The sequence below is a fragment of the Numida meleagris genome, chromosome 1, assembly GCF_002078875.1.
Source record: "Numida meleagris isolate 19003 breed g44 Domestic line chromosome 1, NumMel1.0, whole genome shotgun sequence".
NCBI lineage: Eukaryota > Metazoa > Chordata > Aves > Galliformes > Numididae > Numida > Numida meleagris.
Genome location: NC_034409.1, coordinates 166,139,658 through 166,159,421, shown reverse-complemented (window position 1 = coordinate 166,159,421; position 19,764 = coordinate 166,139,658). Strand labels below are relative to the sequence as shown.

Here is a 19,764-nt window from a genome sequence, read left to right as displayed (position 1 = left end):
GCTTTCTCTTCACAGTACTCAGCCCTGTATTTCTGCTGCATGACAATCTCACCCACTGGGAAGATATCTTTCCTTTGGGCAGAACAAAACACTCACTGCAGTTTTGTATTTGACCTGAGTGTTAAAATGTCAAGTTGACAGCTGTTGGTAGGATCAAAAAATCACAGAACCCCAGCACGGCTGAGGCTGGCAGGGCCCTCTGGGTCCCTCTGCTCCAGCCCCTGCCCCAGCAGAGACACCCAGAGCAGGGTGCCCAGGGCCACGTCCAGGCAGCTCTGGGAGATCCCCAAGGAGGAGACCCCACAACTTCTGATTAAGTTGAGTTGTCAATCTCCTGAGCTAAATACTGAGTGTTTTAAGTGTCAGGTGCACAGAGTGAGCAGCGTAACTTTATCCTTAAAACAGTGTGCCTCAAAGTCTTTGTTGACTGTTCCCAAGGTAAAACAAGCCCTGCTCTTCATCCTACTGCAGGATGTGAGGAAGTCCCTCCAGCAAGCAGTGTAGATATTTTTTGTTACCAGGGTAGTTCACATTGGCTTTTTTTTCCATTGTCAAGGTGGTCTGTGACATTTAGCAGAAAGATTATCCCAGGGATTTTTCCCCAACACATGCATCGCAACCTGTAGGTGGGAAATATGGGCAGATAGCATCTACCATTTTTCTTCTACTCTTTAACTCTGGTATTTTCACAGATATGAGGAGAGCACTGCCTGAACTGAGAAAACAGCAATTCAGTCAGTGTGAAGGACATTATCCATCAGGTGGGCAGTGAAGCATGAAGCAGAGTACCCTGAATCACTGTATTCAGACCAGTATATGTTGGTAAACTGCTGTATGCCCCATTTTTCTTTCCAAATTATACACTGTGGTGGGACAGCTACCCAATAATGAGCCATTGGTGCAGCCTCTTTGTATAACTAACTGAAAGCGGATCATTTGCTTGGTGAACAGTCTCTGCAAGAAGCGACAGAACGGTGCTCAAAGAGACAAGACAAAGATTTGTGTTACAGTGGAACCGTGGCACAGCAGCTCAGCCAGAGCCAGGGCAGTGAGGTGCAGACCATAGCCCTAAGGAGGCAGCAGGCAGCAAAAATAATGTGTCATAGCCCAAGGTCTAGAAAGTCCAGGGGAACTACAGGGATGGTTTTATGTCTCAGTGCAAAAATTGCTGTTAAAGAAAACAAAATATTAAACAACTTATCTGCCATTCAATGTCACTACACAAGATCAAGCCAAAGTGCAGGAGAAATCTCAGATAGATACTAGCAGAAAGCCTCCAGTCCAGTGGAGGGTTAAGCCAATGTTAAGCAAATTATCAGCATTTAACAAATTGTACAAACTAATAATTAAAAGCCCAGAAGTGTAAAAACTGGGATAGTGGAGGATCTTGTCACTTAGACTGCTCCAGGAGCCATCTCATTAGTTGCTTATGATAGTGGACTATCTAAGATCTGCCCGTAATTTCTAGCTTATTGCTACTATATTTTATAAAACATTACTGTGCACTTAGCAGGTAGAGAGTACAATAAGTTAGCCCTGAGGAGCCCTCAGGAGCTTCACAGCTGAACAGCAGACTGACAACACGTGAGCAGGGAAGATCTTGATAAAAATGTATTGTGTGTCTTTCATTCCTGAAGTATAATTATACCCAAATCTGTTCTCCTGGGGGTGTGAACAGTGAACATGGCAGGAAGCCACATGACATGGAAGACAAAAAGGTGATTTGCTAAACAAGAGGAATACCACAAACAGATGGATTTGATCCCACTTGGAGCCTTTTGCTTTTCAAAGACCAACGTTCACTAAGCCAGTGAAAACTACAGATTTGTAACTTCTTCCAAGTGAAATTAAGCCATTGCTACAGGGAATTTCAAAACACCAATGTGATTAAAATAACATTAAATGTGAACACAAAAATGGAAAATGATGCTTGACCTGCTCATCTGTATTTTTTCTGAGCAACAGTATTATCTCAGAATCACAGAATTATAGAATCATAGAACCATAGAATGGCTTAGTCTGGAAGGGACCAGAGAGATCGTCTAATTCCAATCCCCTTGCTGTGGGCAGGGTTGCCAACCACTAAATCAGGAACTAGATCACATTGCCCAAGGCCCCATCCAACCAGTAGCAGATTTGCCCACCAAGGATCTTTAAAGAAGGGTGAGGAGCACCTTGCCCCTGTGCAGAGAGTGAGGCTGGAGACTCATGGCACATCTTAACATTTTTCAAACAAATCATTCAGCTCTTTATCATTAGGTCAATCACTTCACATCATCATGGGTGAAGTGGTTACACAGCCATCAGCTTGTGTCCCCCAGAGGAGAGCACCAAGTCCAGCTCGCACTGGATCCCAGATGACAGCAGCACTGTGGGTGCCATCTGGGTGCCTTGGGCTCGGAGCTGATCAGCAGTCTCCCACAGACTCTTCCTTTGTCTCCTATCAATGCTCAGCCAGACACCTCTCCACTCCTTCCAGATTCAGGGATAGTCACAATCTCACTAACAAATCGTTATTGCAAATAATATTGCAGATAAATTACAGGGTGGGAAGTCTGAAAAATGTGTTATTGTTACAGTAGAATCATAGAATCATAGAATCATAGAATCATAGAATCGTAGAATCACACCATCATGGAATCATGAAATCATAGAATGGCTTAGGTTGGAAGGGAGCTCAAAGATCATCCAGTTCCAACCCTGCTGCAGGCAGGGTTGCCAGCCACTAAACCAGGCACTAGATTAGGCTGCCTATGGCTCCATTTAGCCTGTCCTTGAACACCTCCAGGGATGGGGCAGCCAAAGGAGAAACTTTTTCAGTCCCTAGATTTTCGGAGCTGCAGTGTGATTTCCTTTTGGCCCCGTGTAATATAGCACAGCACCCTCTCTCCCTCCTAGCAGGTTCACGCTGGTTGGAGGCAGGGACTGAAGCACAGACAGATGTGCAGAGCAAACTATGGTCTATGCAGGAGAACTGGCACATGGGCCACATGCTCTGCCCACTTCACCTGAAATGCAGTGCCATTGGGATGGACATCGGGGCAAGAAGAGTCCCAGAGACCTCATCAAACCCATACAAAAATATAAGTTATATTGTCAAACTGTAGGGCTACCAGTTTTGCAGAAGCCTCCACTGCTAATCTATGCCCTTTCTTCTGCCCAAGTGAGAGCTGGCAGGAACTCTCCCTTGAGCTAACAGATACAGCAGCACTGATGCATTGCCAGTCTGCAGGCTAAAGGTCGCCCAGCACTGTCCCCAGTGATCTTCGGGATTGGTCTTAGAATCATAGAATGGCTTGGGATGGAAGGGACCTCAGAGGCCATCTAGATCTCCCACGCACCACAGGCGGAGTTGCCACCCACTAGATCAGGCACTAGATCAGGTTGCCCACTGGTTACAGTGTTTGTAACTACCTACACAGAGAGCTGTCAAGACAAGTCTGATGCAAGTAGGAAAAAGCTTAGTGATGACTTTGGATCATGAAAACACAGCTCGTAGCTCAGTCATTTAGAAAATTCGGCACGCTTGTTCAGCAGGTGTGTGTTCATCTGTAGATGCGTGTGTGTCCATGTGAAATTAATGCTTATTTTCAGCCCTACTTCATTTAATGTGATGTATTATGGTATCCACATGCCTCTGAGATGAGTAGGAAGTAAAGAATCATCAGCTTTCCACTCCAACAGATTTTCAAATGCACCTGAGGTTGTAGGCAAGTCTCCCTGCCTACTCCTACGGGCACTTCCCAGTTACAAAGCAGAAGGAATAACTGGGCTGAGAGAGAGCTAATGAGAAAGAGAAGCCCATTTTCAGATGCAAATCTAGGCTGGCCTTGCGCACAAACAGGCTACCTGGAGAGGCTGTTGGGTTTCCTCCCTGTGGCTCTTGCAGTGTCACCTGGACGTGGCCCTGGGCACCCTGCTCTGGGTGTCCCTGCTGGGGCAGGGGCTGGAGCAGAGGGACCCAGAGGGTCCTGCCAGCCTCAGCTGTGCTGTGGTTCTGTCCATGAGTTCTCAATATCTGGGAACCATGAGACTGAGTGGAGAAAAGCCGGTGCTACTTCATCTGAGATGTGACATAGTAATGGGGTGCCACAACACTACTGAATCACAGATATTTCTTGTTGACATGTAGTGTGCTCCTGTAAGGATGAGCTACGGTGTCATCCTGGGAACATAGGGATGGTTGTTGTTCAGGTGAACAGGTCAATGCTGTGTGACACCATAGAATCATAGAATATCCCAAGCTGGAAGGGACCCATAACAATCATAGAGCCATGACACACCCCTAATTGGAGATCAGGTTGAGTAGGTTCTTATGAATCAGTAAAGAAGAAAACAATATTCAGGACCTTTCTAGTGATGGTTTTTAATCTCCTGTATATCCGTGGAGCCTTCTGCTGCAAAAGCAAAACTCAGATGCATTCCTGCCTCCACCTTCTTCTCTGTGGATGCATTTATAATGATTTGCATTTGCACAGTAGTCTGCACAAAATAATGAGATCTACTTTTTATCTAAACATTGTCACACTTGCTGAGTCTAGAGCTGGGGCCTTTGACAATTTTCTCCAGATTTTAACATCACCAAAATATTCAAAATCACTATGAGATCTGGCTGAGCATGGTGAAAGGGGGATCCATCAAATCCATGGGAGATCTGAGAAGGAATCCAGCATGTGGTATATGTTATTTCGTTCTTTTGCTGTGTACAAAAGTTTACTTACTAGGCAATGTGGTCTTCCCTATTAAGTTACAAAATTGTGCTTCAATTGATATAAATATTTTAGTAAAAAAGGAGCTGCTATTCAAGTATATCTGTCATCCAAAAAGGAAATTTCTACATAAATTGATAAATTCTTTCAGTCTTCAGAGGTTTCCACTGCTGTCTTTGCTGGCTCTAGAAGTGAAAATTTTATATGTGGGTGCCCAGTGCTGCAAGTCACCAGTGTGCAAAATCCAGGCAGAAAGGCTTTTACTCTACATAAAGACAAAAGATTCAGTTAAAACGGGGCTACTGGGATGGAGCGCACCCTCAGTAAGTTTGCAGATGACACCAAGCTGCAAAGAAGTGTTGATCTACCTGAGGGAAGGAAGGCCCTAGAGAGGGATCTAGATGGGCTGGATTGATGAGTTAAGCCAAGTGCACTTTGGTCACAACAGCCCCAAGCAAAGCTACAGGCTTGTGTCAAAGTGGCTGAAAAGCTGCAAGGAGGAAAAGGATCTGGGAGTGCTGGTCTATGCTCAGCTGAACATGAGCCAGCAGTGTGCCCAGGCGGCCAAGAAGGCCAATGGCATCCTGGCTTGTATCAGAAATAGTGCAGCCAGCAGGAGCAGGATCATCTGCCTGTACTCAGCTCTGGTGAGGCTGCGCCTGAGTATTGTATTCAGTTTTGGGATCCTCACTGCAAGAAAGACATTGAGGCCCTGGAGCGTGTCCAGAGAAGGGCAATGATGCTGTGAGGGGTCTGGAGCACAAGTCTTATGGGGAGCGGCTGAGGGAACTGGGATTGTTCAGTCTGGAGAAGAGGAGGCTCAGGGGAGACCTTATCACTCTCTACACATCCTTGGAAAGAGGTTGTAGTGAGGTGGGGGTCAGCCTCTTCTCCCAGGTAACAGCAATAAGGGAATGGACTTAAATTGCACCAGAGGACATTCAGGTTGGATATTAGGAAAAATTTCTTCTCAGGAAGAGTGATGAGGCACTGGAATCGGCTGCCCAGGGAGGTGGTAGAGTCACTATCACCAGAGGTGTTCAAGAACTGTGTAGATATGGCACTGAGGGGCATGGTCAGTGGGCATGGTGGGGATGGGCTGACAGTAGGACTAGATGATCTTAGTGGTCTTTTTTAACATTAATGATTCTGTGATTTGTAGGCAAGGGCCATAAAGAAGGTTACAAAATAACTAAAAAAAGTAATATTGAAATTAGATACCATCACCAGCTTAGGGGGATTCTTTGCTTATCACCAGGCACCGCAGGTTACTCCAGCATTTCCTTTCTCCTTCGAGGCCTCCCTTCTGGCCATCAGAGTGAACAGAAGGGGAAGGCAGCCCATCCAGACCCACCAAGCTAACGTAGTTTGGTTGCAATAGCAAGGATCTTTATTTCAACTTGGTCAGTCAAACTGGGGTTTGTTCCCCATTGCTCCTTGCTGCGTACATGAATGGCATAATCTGAAATCCTCAGTCCCTAAATCCTTTGTCAAGGTAGGCTTCTCTAGGATGTTTATAATTCTTTATTTCTTTCTAGTCGTTTGACAAGTGTAGGCTTCTGTTAGTCCCCTTAGTGAGTGGATAATCATATTACACAGAAGGATAACAACTTCTCTTAATCTGAGATAGCTGCCAGGAGCCAGTAAGCACCTTGGCAGAAGCTTCTGCCCAAATCAAAGATAATGTCACTGGATGAAGAGGACAGGCAAAAATGGAGAAGCTCAACTGGAAATTGCATTGCCAAAATTTGTATCTTTTCCTTATATACTCAAAAGGATGAGAAAATCCAGCAAGGAAATGAGAATGACCAGATGTGAAGGACACACAATTGCCAGAAACAAGTCCTGCTGCACATATAAGTAAGGGGATTTGGGGTCTTTATGGGTAGAAATGGCACTTGGAGATGAGAGAAGGAAACTGCTTCCCACTGTTTGATTCCTGCTGCATCTAGGAAATAGGATAGCGCACACATTTTGTAAGAGAACAGGATTATACCAAAGCAGTAAGCAACTCCATCAGCAGTTTCCTCTCATAACTCAGCCTACCCTGGAGCCCTGGATTTCTAATCACTGGGGTGATAAAGAGGCAGCTGGCCTTCAATTCTTGTTCTGTACTGTTCCACTAATTCTGTTTCTATTTAAATTATTATCACACTCCTGCAAATTAACTTGAACAGACAGATCTCTGCACTTTAAGAAATAGGTTTCAAGATCAAAAATATCAATGACAAATATACCAGGAGAACATTGATACTTTACTGATTTTATTTCTCTAAAGTGAAATAGACCAGTTATGGCATTATATTATTATAAATGATCATTTACAATTATTTTCTCACATGAAAAGAATTGAGTATATCTCCTACTAGGCTAAATAATATGCTTTCCAAAAGACTTTCTCAGCTCCCTTCAGAAAAGCCATTTCAAAATTTATAGAATAATCCAGGTATTAGCTGTTGCCCCTGTATGTGAAGTTAAATATAGTGTAGGTTTACTTTCGGTTGTATTGAACAGAACACGCTTCCAAAGACAGTGTTCCAATGGAAAGCTATGGGAAGCCCTCTGTGTGTGCCCTCTAACAAAAAACTAGGCTTGGCCTATGGACAGAGATAAGGGAAATGCCTGGACCTGCTCTGATTCCAGCCCGTTGAGGATGGTGTCTCCGGGATGGAGAAAGGAGATGGTGCTCCACCAGCACTGTGAATTGCTTACCTCTCAAGAAAATCCATCTGAAAGGAATACAGCGTGGGGGTTTTTGAGAGAAAGCTCCTCGCCCATCCCTGTCCTCACCAGCATGTATATCTGCCAAGGAGAAGTTCCTGCTGGGGATTCTGGGAACCCTGACTAAGGAAGGAAGAGTTTTCATGCTGAACTAGATGGAGACTCACATGGTGATTCCCAAAATACCCACAGCTTTTCCACATATCCTTTCCCTGGTGGAAATTTCTGCTTCTGTATTGACGCCCACCAGCAAACTGTAGAACCATGCTATCGGCAATGTGTCTGGGACAATTTGGGCAGCAGTGACATTGCAGCAGTGAAAGGTTTGTCGTGACTTCAGATGAGTCACTTGGGAAACAGCACTTTCAGGTGCATGCAGAAATCAGCTAAATGTTTGCAGGTCTAGGGAAACAATTACCTCCCTGGGTGCCACATGTCAAGCAGAGATATTAAGCCAGGCTGTGTGGCCCTCCTGTGGATGTGTAAATGAAAGTGAACAGGTAGCCGATAAAAGATCCAGACACATTTACATCCTTAATGCACAGAGAAAGCCATGGTCCCCTCACAAGCCCCCCAGAAGTGGTTCCCTGGGGTTTGTGTTCCTGAAGCAAGAAGATGCACCCACACAGAAACCATGGTAAATCAAAGAAATAAATATTATTTAGTGTGACTATTCTGGTCCAAAATATTGAAAAGAATATGATGACCATGTTGCCCCAAAGCGGTGCCCCAGGATTTGGCCTTGGGTATGTCTGAATCAACACAACTGCTAAAATTTGAGCTGGGAAGGTTTCAAATCTTTTTCATGCAGAGGTGAACAAAGGTGCTGACTTTTGTTGAGAACCTGCAGTGACATTTCTAAAGGTATTTCCTATACCTTGGACAGTTGTTACAGTGCATAATAATACTGCTCATTTGTATTCAAATCAATCAAAATGGGCATACATGAGCTGAAAGCAAGAGACCTACAGCATGATGGCATGACTTACAGTTTCTGCTTGAAGGAGACTTCATGGAAGGAACCTTGACATTATCTGTTCACTCCCCCTCCTTCCCTTCACCCTAGGTAGCCCAAGTTTGTCAGTCTTCTGGGCATTTTGTAAATTCTGGCTCTGATTCATTTATAATCTCAGCAGCTCAAGGCAGCGTCAAACCTAGTTTAGCTGTCCGCTTAAAGTGGTTTTATGGCTGCTGTGCATCTCTGAAGATTTGCAAGCCAGCAGTGTGTACCACTAAATCAACTTTTGTCAGTTTTACCAGGCTTTTGGACAGAACAACAGGAAGGATGCTATTGCTTTACTTCTTAACCTTTGGTGTTCTTAAGAGCCTTTTGTCATTCTGAAGTTGTGCCCAAATGGTTGGGGTTTAATACGGGATTTATTACCCCTCTTTACTGTTTTTGTTCTGTCTTGTGGTTTATTAAAGTCTACCAAGTTTGAAACAGCTACCTGTGTATAAATCAAGTTGTATAAATAAATCACCTTATACTGGAGGTACATAATATTTAGTGTTTGTCCACAAAGGAAAATGTTCTGATTTAAGTGGGAATATCAGCCAGAAATGCAGTAGCCTCCAGCCTCAAGCACCTCCAGAGCTTGAATGGATGCTCACGGTCTGTACCAAGAGCTTCCTTGTGCCTTTTATTATGAAGATAACTGGTGAATCAGCATGAATTTTTCATTTATCAATAAATGCATGAATAGTGCTTGGGCTGGGACCTTTTATTATCTCTGTCTGCAGTATGAGTTCGATCTTGTCCAGACTTCAAGTAGTATGTGGCTGACATTCACGGCCATGTGTGATACCTCTTAAAAACCCTCTCAGAATAGTGGACTTGGGATGCACAGGGAAGCTTCTTTATTTACCTTTTAAGAATGACTGCCATAGAACTTTTTGTCCTCACTGAGTTGCATTTGCCATCTTCATGCCACTCATCAAAGAGGGACAAACTCTACTTCAGGAGAGAAGTTTAGTCCCTCCAGAGATATGAAAAGATAGATTCTGGTGGAAATAAATTTATTCCACACAAGAAAGCCAAAATATCACTTGTGGAATCCCCCATCTGGACTGATACGTACACAAAAACCAGTTTACAGCTGTCAGTGTTCTTTGCTACCAAGCTGTGGTGTCTCTGGTATTTTCCGATTTTATAGTGGCCAGCTACCTGTGGCCGTAGGGCTGCAGAGCTATCAGCCACTGCTACAGCTCTGCTGTGAACTGCTCTTTTGCACTTAAAGGAATCACAAGGAGACATGAAAACTCCAGCTACAAGTTGAAGCTCATTTCTGGTCAGCCACATTTCTAAGCCAGAAATCTGGATGTGAGGTTCCAGCTCTCCAGAAGACACTCACAGCAAAACAAAACAGATGGAGAATTGCTGCCCTAGTGCTTTGGGTGAGGACTTGTAACTGACTTTGTCCTTTTCCTTGAAAAAGCTTTCAATTACACTAAAATTTTCCTCTTTCTAGTGCTGCTGACTCTTCTCCCATGACTCTTGATGCAGCTGAACCATAAGGTTTGTAGTAATGAAAGGCATCTTTTTACTCTGCCAATATCATTGCTTGTTTTATCTCTGCAGCTCACACTAGGTCCTTGAATGAACTGAAAAAAACAGCCCTGCTGTTATCTGTAGTGGGCAGAAATGGACGGAAAACATGTGGTATTGCTCTGAGTAGCATTGTATTTCCACACAGCTGAAATGTACCGCTAGGAACGCTGGGTGTTTTCAGTGTCCCTTCATCTCGTCCTATAAAATAAATGGGGAATTCGAAGCTTGCCCCAGTTCCTGGGAAGTGTTCATCACCTTGAACTATTTGGGCAATGTGACACCTGCAGGTGACCTCTCCCGTGGTGCCATCAGCCAAAGGGCAACCTGCTGTATGGAACCTGCTTTAGCAGGGGTGTTGCACTCAATGATCTCCAGAGGTTCCTTCTAACCCCTACAATTCTGTGACTCTATGATTTTGATGAACTTTTCTAAGCAGGATGCTTTCCAGAGCTGCTGGAGCTTTCCTCACGCTAGGAGCATGAGTTTGCACCTCACACGCTGGCTTCTCAAAGCTCAAGTTCAAGCATGTAGGCTTGTGCAGCCTTGAAATAGAAATAGAAAAAGCAATACCACAGGCTCTCTGTTGGCTTCTGCTATGGGCAGATAAGGAGGGTACTCCTGTAAAATGGCCAAAGGCACTGCCATGACTCAGTGCAAAACTGCACAGATAAAATAAGCTACACTGCTTAGAAAAAGAGGGAGCCTTACAGAAGCCCCAAAAGAATGGAACATTTGAAGAGAACAATAGCTTAATATTATTACTATAATTATTGTTTTGTACTGCACTTGAACTGCAGAGGCTTCCTGTACGACTGGAGATTTGTTGGCACTGGAAACGCATGAAATGAAGAGCCAGCCCGTGCTCTCATAGGGCTCTCGGTTTGTGCACTGGAGTGGAAAGAAGAAGGGGAAGGGAGGTAGAGGGCAGGTGCCATTTAAGTGCTGATGGTGAGAAGTTGAAAGTTAGGACTCATCTGGGAACCAGAAAGGACATTCTTGGACACATAAGGGACAAGGGAGGGTATAGCATCACGCTGTCATGTCAGTCAGATCATAAAATGTTTAATTCATTTTTTCCCCCAAAGCCAAACATGGCACCCAGGGTTTCTTGTTGAAGATGCAGAGGGGAGTGGGGCTCCTGACTTTCCACAGGATTTGGACTCCAAGCTGCTTTTGTCCAAGCAGGGCTGTACGATCACTTCATAACTCCAGTTTTCCTGTCTTCGTGTCACATCATCCCTTTTGCTCTCTGAATATCGCCTCTCTTGGAGAGGCAGCATCCGTCTGGGGGGAGGGGAGGAAAGAAATGTTAAAGAAAAACCCAACCACAAAGCAAACAAGCAAAAAACAGCAGCTTTTCGATTTCAGAAGGGCGCTAGCAGCATGTGCAGAAGTCCCCAGGGAAATGTTTGAGTGGACTTGAATGAGCAGAATGGACTTCATCACCTGGCTTTGTTGTTCCTTACAGAGCAAGAATAGAGCACAAGCTCCAGGGGAAGATGAAGTTCATGCTGCTGCCGATGCCTCTGGGGCTGTGCTTTCAGAGGGCAGCCTGCAGCAGGCGGCTGGCAGTACCCAGAAGGAATCCTGACAGTCTGCAGGGTGCACTGCATCTCAGGCTGTCTCAGAACCATGTCTCTCAGTGCTTAATTTGTCCCCGTCTTTCCTCCAGCCGTTGCCATGGAAAGTTTTTTTAGCATTTAGACTGTCGACGGTATGGAGATTACAGGGAGGGAAGAAAATAATCCAATGGATGATTACATTCAGACCTGCTAAAAAATTTATCTTTCCTCCTAAAATCAGCATTTTACAGTACTGAGGACACTTTCAATCTGCATATCAAAAAAAAAGAAAGAAAAAAAAAGAAAACCAGCCCAAGACAACACAACTCTTAACTGTGACCCCAGAAAAGATAAGATGTCATCTTGATTACAGCTGAGAAAAGCCTTTGCCAAGGTAGTAGGACCAAAGGGCAAGCCCAGAGATTGTTGCAAGGGGGCAAGACCAAAGAATAAGAATTTATGCTTTTGTTGCCACGAGGTGTTATGTGACAGTTCGATGGAAGTAAACATACCCTACCTGTGGCTGAGTTCAGCTGGACGGGAGAGGGAATGGAGATTGGAGTAACTGCAGAATCCTGTGTAATGCCAGTGCTGCTCTTCACCTGCCCTTCTTTGCTGGGGTCCTCTAAAGCACAAACCAGAGCTTTGTTCACCAGACTCAGCATCTGCAAGACCAACATTTCACACAGCATCCTTTCTTAGCATGGCCCCAGTAAAGGTGGCATGAGGACAGGAGTTGTATTGTGCTGGTGCCAAAACTTAAAATACAGAATTGTTCCTTCTCCTGTGTAAATTCAGTTTGTTTTGGGATGTCTGTCAATCATGGTTCTACCTGCTAGCAATCATTTACATTGTATAACTACTATTTCTTTGAGAAGTAATCTGTACAATTAAGAGTGTTTTGTTTAATTTTTCTTAAAGATTGGAAAGGGGTAATTTTTGTTTCTGTGTTTAACCTCCTCTTTCTCTAACCCACCTTCAGGTATCTCCATGCCTATCCCTGTCTTTGGACTACAAGATGACTCCAAAGTGTTTAAGAAAGACCACTGCCTTCTTGCAGATGAGAATTTTGTCCTAGTAGGCTCCTTTGCAGCATTCTTCATCCCTCTAACCATCATGGTGGTCACCTATTTTTTAACCATCAAGTCGCTGCAGAAGGAAGCTACACTGTGCGTGAATGACATTGGCACAAAGACCAAGTTTGCTTCTTTTAGTTTCCTCCCTCAGAGTTCCCTTTCTTCAGAGAAACTCTTCCAGCGCTCTTTGAACAGGGACGTGGGGACCTCTGGGAGGAGAACCATGCAATCCATCAGCAACGAGCAGAAGGCTTCCAAGGTCCTTGGCATTGTCTTCTTTCTGTTTGTTGTGATGTGGTGCCCGTTTTTCATCACCAATGTGATGTCTGTGATTTGTAAGGAGTCGTGCAGTGAAGAAGTCATTGGTGGGCTACTCAACATATTTGTTTGGATTGGGTACCTTTCTTCAGCTGTCAATCCACTCGTATATACACTGTTCAATAAGACCTACCGCTCAGCTTTCTCTCGTTACATTCAGTGTCGCTACAAGGAGGAGAAGAAACCTTTCCAGCTGATTTTAGTGAATACTATCCCAGCACTCGCGTATAATTCTAGCCAGCTCCACCTAGCTCAAATGAAGAGCTTGAAAAAAGAGGCAAAAATGATGACTAAGGATTATTCGATGGTCACAATAGGAATACGCCATATGGACAGTACCTCAAAGGGAAGCATCAGTCCAGGGAATGAAAAGGTCAGTGGCGTGTGACTCTGCCAGCTGTTGGCAGCTGCCATGACAACCCCGAGTGTACACCGAAAATTTCATCTCGCGGTGAGATGCTCTGAGAGCGCAAGAAAATCAGCCCTGTCTGAGAGACCCTCCAGTAACATCACATGCGCCTCATATTATCCTGTTGATGAAAAGCAGGGTTGAATGGTATCAAATGTGCAATTTTTTTTCATACAGTACTTTGGCTGTTTTAAGCACAGGCTTTACTAAACTTATTTTTTTAATAATCGAAAGGATATATTTCTTAAAGAAAAAAATCCAATTTCTGGTATTATAATTATGGGCTGTGAAGAAATCTACACATTTCTTTTCTCTTTGCAAATGAAAGCTAAGCTGTCCTTTGATTTCTTTGCAGGGTAGGCTCCAGCTAGTTCGTCTTGCTGCAATGGGATTTTGTTATCATTAACCGAATGAGCACTTTATGGAACTTTAAATAAAATGATGGTTCATTTACTAATATATATTTAAAATACATTTTAAAGCATTAAAGAAAAATCTATTAAAGCCTGTATAGATTAATTATATAGAAGTTTTGGTAACAGTGTTTTTATGGCTATTTTTTTCTTCCAAGTGACCATTCTGAAATGTTAACGGACTTTTCAGCCGCTTGTTCTGAGTTCAAATTAGCAATCTTCACAAGTAAATTATACTTGAATGATCCCTTGTTTCTACCACCATTCTTAATCTATTATTTCACGTCTTTCACTTTATTTCCATTCTAAAAATTTCATCTGTTCTAACATAAACTTCAAAGTAACTTTTTCGAAAGTCATTATTGGACTTGATTCTCTGTTCCTTCCCACTGGTGTTGACAGGGAGGTGAAGTGAGAGAAGAGTGGAAAATCAAGCACAGTACTGCTAAGTAATTTCAAGAATGATTCCGTGCCTCTGCTTGATTCCAGCAGAGCCTGATTTAAGTAATGTCAGTGAAAGTTTTGCATGAGTAAATCCTTTAGTGAAAGATTTCAGCAGATTCTCTCCCACCACTTCTCATTGGTTAAAAAGGCCATTATGAAGGTGTCCTTCTGGTTCTCTTTTAGTGCTCATAGAGTCAGAATTATTCAAAACCTGTTACTTGTTCAAAATTGTTTTCCCTGGTTTTGCTGTTTTGCTGTTACGGTAGATTGCTCAGGAATGATAGGTAGCTTGCACTATTAGGACTCAGCCTTAATGAAATATGTTTGGGCAAATTGGGCCCACTTGAAAATAACAGGACTTATAAACAGCACTGTATTTCACCTGCACAGCTCCAAGGGCAGAATGCATTACATAAAGAACATGAAATACATTCTCTGGAAGAACATTGTCTGACGACTTTTAGGCATCACAGACACTTTAACTAAAGTCAGTGGGACTGTGCTGGAGAGCAGAAACACAAATGTTGCATCAGAACATCAATCCAAGCATTTGATTCATTACATGAATTTTACAGCCATAAGTAGGATGCATTCCAGTTTCAGATCCTGTCCAATCTGAAGAATAGCACTACCTATCCAGAAGCCAAACTCCAACGCCTTCATCATTTAACAAGTCCTTCTCTTGAAGCTGTTCACTTTCCATAGAACAATTAAATATCCTCTAGGGTAAAGAGAGAGAGATAAACAAATCTCATTCATCCAACAGGGTTTTGCTCAGAAAAGGAAGACCTTCAATTTAAAATATTGAATTCTGTGGTAAAAGAAGACTTAGAACTTGGGTGGTTGTTCCGCTGATTTCCAAGCAACAACTTTTATTATTCTTCTACCTGTTATCAGTAAGATAACTAAATCTGCTGAGTTTTGGGGGCAGTTTCCTCCAGTGTGGGATAGGTCACAGCAATGGCATGCATGTCGTCCATGGACATGTAGTCATTAATGGTAGCTCCCAAAAAACTGGAGCCTTTGGATCCCATGACAAATCAGTCAATGTAAATATTGTGCTCACCAAGATGATGGATGGAAACACTTGGACACCAGAATCAACATGGAAGAACTTTAGCAGAAGGAAAAATCAGCTCACTGTTCCTCCCTTCCTACGCCCTACCAACTCCTGTATGGCACAGCAAGAGGGGTGCAAGCCCACACTTCTGCACAGGCAGAGAAGGGATTTCAGGGGGAATCTGCTAAACATAGCTGAGCATGAGGGCAGCTGCCAGAGTAGGTGGGAACAGCAGGCCTTTCCACTGTTTGTTAGGAGTTTGATACAGACCCTAAATCAGCAGGTTTGAGCCAAGGTCAACCACCAGCTCTTGTCACACCATCCAGCCAGCATCTCTCCAGGGTATCCCACAGAACAGGGTATCCAGAACCTCCTGGTGCCCAGACATCTCCACTCTGCAAATGAAAGATGGTTTTGAGGATTCACCCTTGAGAACTCCAGGGAAAAGGTAGGGAGCAATAAAACCTAAGTTCTGTGAGCAGGGAGCTCTGGATCTGGCACCAAACCAGACTGCCTTCATATGAGGAATACTGATCAAAGGAGTCCAACTCTGAGTGTGAGGGGAAAGGAAACACAGATGCTACTAAAAATGGAGGGAATTTTGTTGCATTCCTGTGCTTTCAAGAGAAATAAGCAGAAAGGACAGAGAGCCCTTGCCCTATTGTCCATCTGCGCCAGGGAGCAGAGCTGGCCTGTGTACTGTAACGTGTTTATGGGCACCCTGCACTTCTCCACAGCTCAGTTCTTCCAGAAACTCCTGTTAGTGTTCAGCGCAGTCTCCCCCACTTGGCTGCTCTTAATAAGCTGCTGCTGAACATTTTGCATCCACTGCCGATGCTCTCTGCTTACCGTCTGCATTTCACCCACATGGCAGCATAAATCAGCCTGCCTTCTCTCTCTCCTTTCACCTTCTGTTCCTCTTTCACAATGTGAAATTGCTCAGGTTGCAAATACTGACAGGGAATGTTTCAATGCAAACAGAAAGGGTTTCAACTACTTGCTTGATGTTTCATTAGAAGACAACTCTGAACATGAAATCCTTTCCCGCTTATTAAAATAAAATCTGTGTTTGGGGCCTAAGAGACTTGACAGCATTTCTTTAATTAACAGCTGGAGGCAACAAAACATTTATTTTTGGTTAGAAGCGGGGATATCTGATGCCAGAGATTATAACACTGCTAGCACTCAGATAGATGGCTTTACTGAGAGAGCAGCAGCTTCTGCCCAAGAAACCTCTCTAAGCCAGGGATGCACAGCAGATGAAAACCACAATCTCCAGCTCTTTGTGAAGATGTCTGACAGTTTTGGAAGGACTGATTCTGCCACTTTGCACCAAAATTTTACTAGATTTTTCCATGGATTGCCTTAGGGCTGATAACAGAGTCAATGTCTGAATTTGTAACACTCACCGTGCCAGTTCTGCAGGAGGCTGTTAATCAGGAGACGGCAATTGTAAGTCATTGTACTTCTGCCAATGATGTCAAAGTTCAGCCATTTTCAACCAGAATTTATTTATAGGCTTGGGACGAACACTAGTGTTTGATATGATCATCTTCTGAGCAACAACTCCATCTTGAAAAAAAAAGTGTTTTCATCATGCATCAGACTGGAATGGCAATTTTGAAAATTCCCAGGAAAAAAAAAAAAGAAGAAAAGAACAGAGACATTCACATTGACTAGATCGGAGGTCAGGGCCTTCCCCGGCCATACAGGAAAAGCGTGACGAGTCAGTCTGTCACATCCGCGTCCAACAGAACTGCTTCATCTGAAAAATGTTTTAACTGACAATTTTTCAAGCAGTTCTACATTTTATTACTGCTGAGACTGCATCTGAAAAATGTCCAAAGACATGAAGCTCACCATCTATCTCCTAAGCTGGTGTGCGTACTTTATATACTTCAGGGTAAAACATCCTAAGTATCGATCCCATCCAGCCTATCATGCACTGTACTTATGTAATTATTGGCGAATGGTGAGATGCATTCTATTTTGAATACCTGTATCTTTGCTTATGTAAATACCTAGAGAAAAATGTTTGCTGTATTTTGTAAACGCTAATGTAAAATGGTGTTCTAAAGCTTTATTGTTTTGTCAGATCCCACTGCTCATAAAGCAGATTAAAATATTCAAATGCTATCAGTTGTTTTATAAATTGGAGGTTTGTCTTAAGTAGCAATTTTAGCTGGGTCTAATCTCCCCATATATATACATAGTGCAGTATCTGCTGAAAGCTAAGGTTGCGTTAAAGCTCTTGCTGAACTGACAAAGAGAAAGAACACATTGCAGAATTTAACTCCATCTTAGTAGACTGCGGTCCACAATGAGCCAGTGCAATCACTCTTTTTTTCTAAAATAGCTCTCCTAATGAAAAAGGATGTATTCTTTGGCCAAATAAATACAGCTTAAAATGTTCAGTCTGAGAAACAACGTAATGGTAATAAATCAGTTAAATAAATTTCCCCAAAATGTCACACGTTAAGATTAAAATTAATAAGCGTCATATATAAATAGCATTACAACACTTCACAAACATAAATACCACCTGAGTCACAGAATCACAGTGCCATCTATTGGTAGCATTTCCTTTTTCATAAAGAGTAATATAACAAGAACTCAAAATGGACTTTATTGCTACTTGATTTTTTCCATGGGAAACTCAAAACAAGTGTATTCCTCCAAACTGATCTTATAGCATACGTCCTCTTGTTTACAACTGCAACAGATATTAGAGTAATAAGGCTGTTAATAAGAAGTCCTCTCCAAACCTAGATTAGTCTTAATGATTCACCAAGCTTCAAAATGTGTAGAGGAGAGCATATAACCACGTCTTTTTTTTCAGAAGTTATCTAAAACAGGTGAACATTATTTTAGTTACAAACCTGTGAGGTACCACAGAGTGAAACATGCCTGGTAAATCCCTGGCACGTTACCACTCATTTTTACCTCTGTAGTACTAATCTACTGGACATAGGCTCCAAGATACCATCATTACTCACATTAATTGGAAAACCAACTGCCAGGTTTACCCGTTCTGACATAATTCACACTAACCCTTGAAACAGAACAAACCTACCTTATCCACCTGGTACTCCAACCCCTAAAAGCAAAGAAGATATTTGGAGAAGAGTATATTCGGTCTTCAGGTTTATGGTATAATCTTCTGAGGCAGCTTGAAATATGGCAAAGGGATATTTATAAATATTATATAATGCAGTGACATTCCTTGATTTAATTGTATTATATTCAGTATTGGTATTTGTAATTTAATCAAAGACATACCATGTTATCTGACCCCAAAATAGTTCTTGCAATGGTTCTGCAAACCACGATTACTTACATTGAGTGTTATTTGACCACACACATTCATCATTTTTCAGCTCAATTAAAGTCTGAATTCTAGGGTAGAGAAAATCTGTCAAACTCAAAGGCTTCATTCAAATTCAGTGCATCATTTTACACGTGTCAAGTTACTCAGTCTTCACAGGACATAAATCGGAATTAACTGCATCTAAATTGCTTGAACTATATTGCTATGTATCCAGTACAAAGCTAGGCAAAATAGGTGATGTCTCTGAAGGAAAATTAAATACTAACTCAAACAAAGAATTTTAGATGGCTGTGGAGAAAAATTAGAGTTCAACTTGGCCAAGCAATGTGTTTTTTCAAGCATTGGACTTGTTCAGGTTTTATTTAAAATGCATAAGGTAATATATTTTGACTATGCGTACTTTACCACTCTTGGTGTGGAAAATTATACCTTAGGATCTTTTCTTAAAAGATCCTAATATGTTAGTAGAAAGATCTTTCTTTTTTTTTTATTAACATCTGTTTTCACAGTGGGGACACTTGGGAAGGATCCTATGTCAGCAGACTTCCTCATGGCCACATGTCAAAAGATTTGCTTCAAATCAAATCGTTAGCAAAAAAGTAATGAAGTAAAAGAGTACAGAGGTTATGTAAAGGACACAAATCAACTTATAGACATATTTACTGAAAAGAGTGACCACTTATGTGAATCAACATGGTCCCTCATCAAAAGCTCTTAAATCATCAGTCTTCACCACGATGGCAGGACATCAGTGAGTCCTACACGAGACTAAATTGGGCCTGTGGTATTTTACCTGTAAAAATCTAGAAAAGCATATGTGAAAGTGACAGTATACATAGTGGAGAACTATTGCAAAGATTGTGCAAAGAGGTCATGACACCCTGTGATGGCTCTGGAAATGGCAGATTAAATTTTAAATAGGTAAACCTAAGGGGGTACAACTTAAGGTGATTTCTTGAAGGGGAAAAATTGGTTCTAGCTTTACATACAGAATGATATGCCCCAAACTGATTGTTATCACACTGGAATGAGATTTTTGTGTTATGGAACGGTGTAAAAAATGATTTTAAAGTATTTGAGTATTACTTTAAAAGCTAAGAGAAAAGCAACACGGACAATATTACAGGATGGCTTCCAAATTTATTACTCACATTGACAGGGATTCTTCAAGGACTG

General features: G+C 42.5%; 1 protein-coding gene across 1 annotated transcript in view; it reads left to right on the top strand.

Annotated features, from left to right (window-relative positions):
* The window catches only part of HTR2A (5-hydroxytryptamine receptor 2A), a 31,322-nt gene extending 14,646 nt beyond the window's left edge, over positions 1 to 16,676 (top strand). The window contains exon 4 of the mRNA XM_021376103.1: positions 12,523 to 16,676. Within this exon, the coding sequence (XP_021231778.1) occupies positions 12,523 to 13,322 (800 nt within the window). The 3' untranslated portion in view covers positions 13,323 to 16,676. The remainder of the gene's footprint in view (positions 1 to 12,522) is intronic.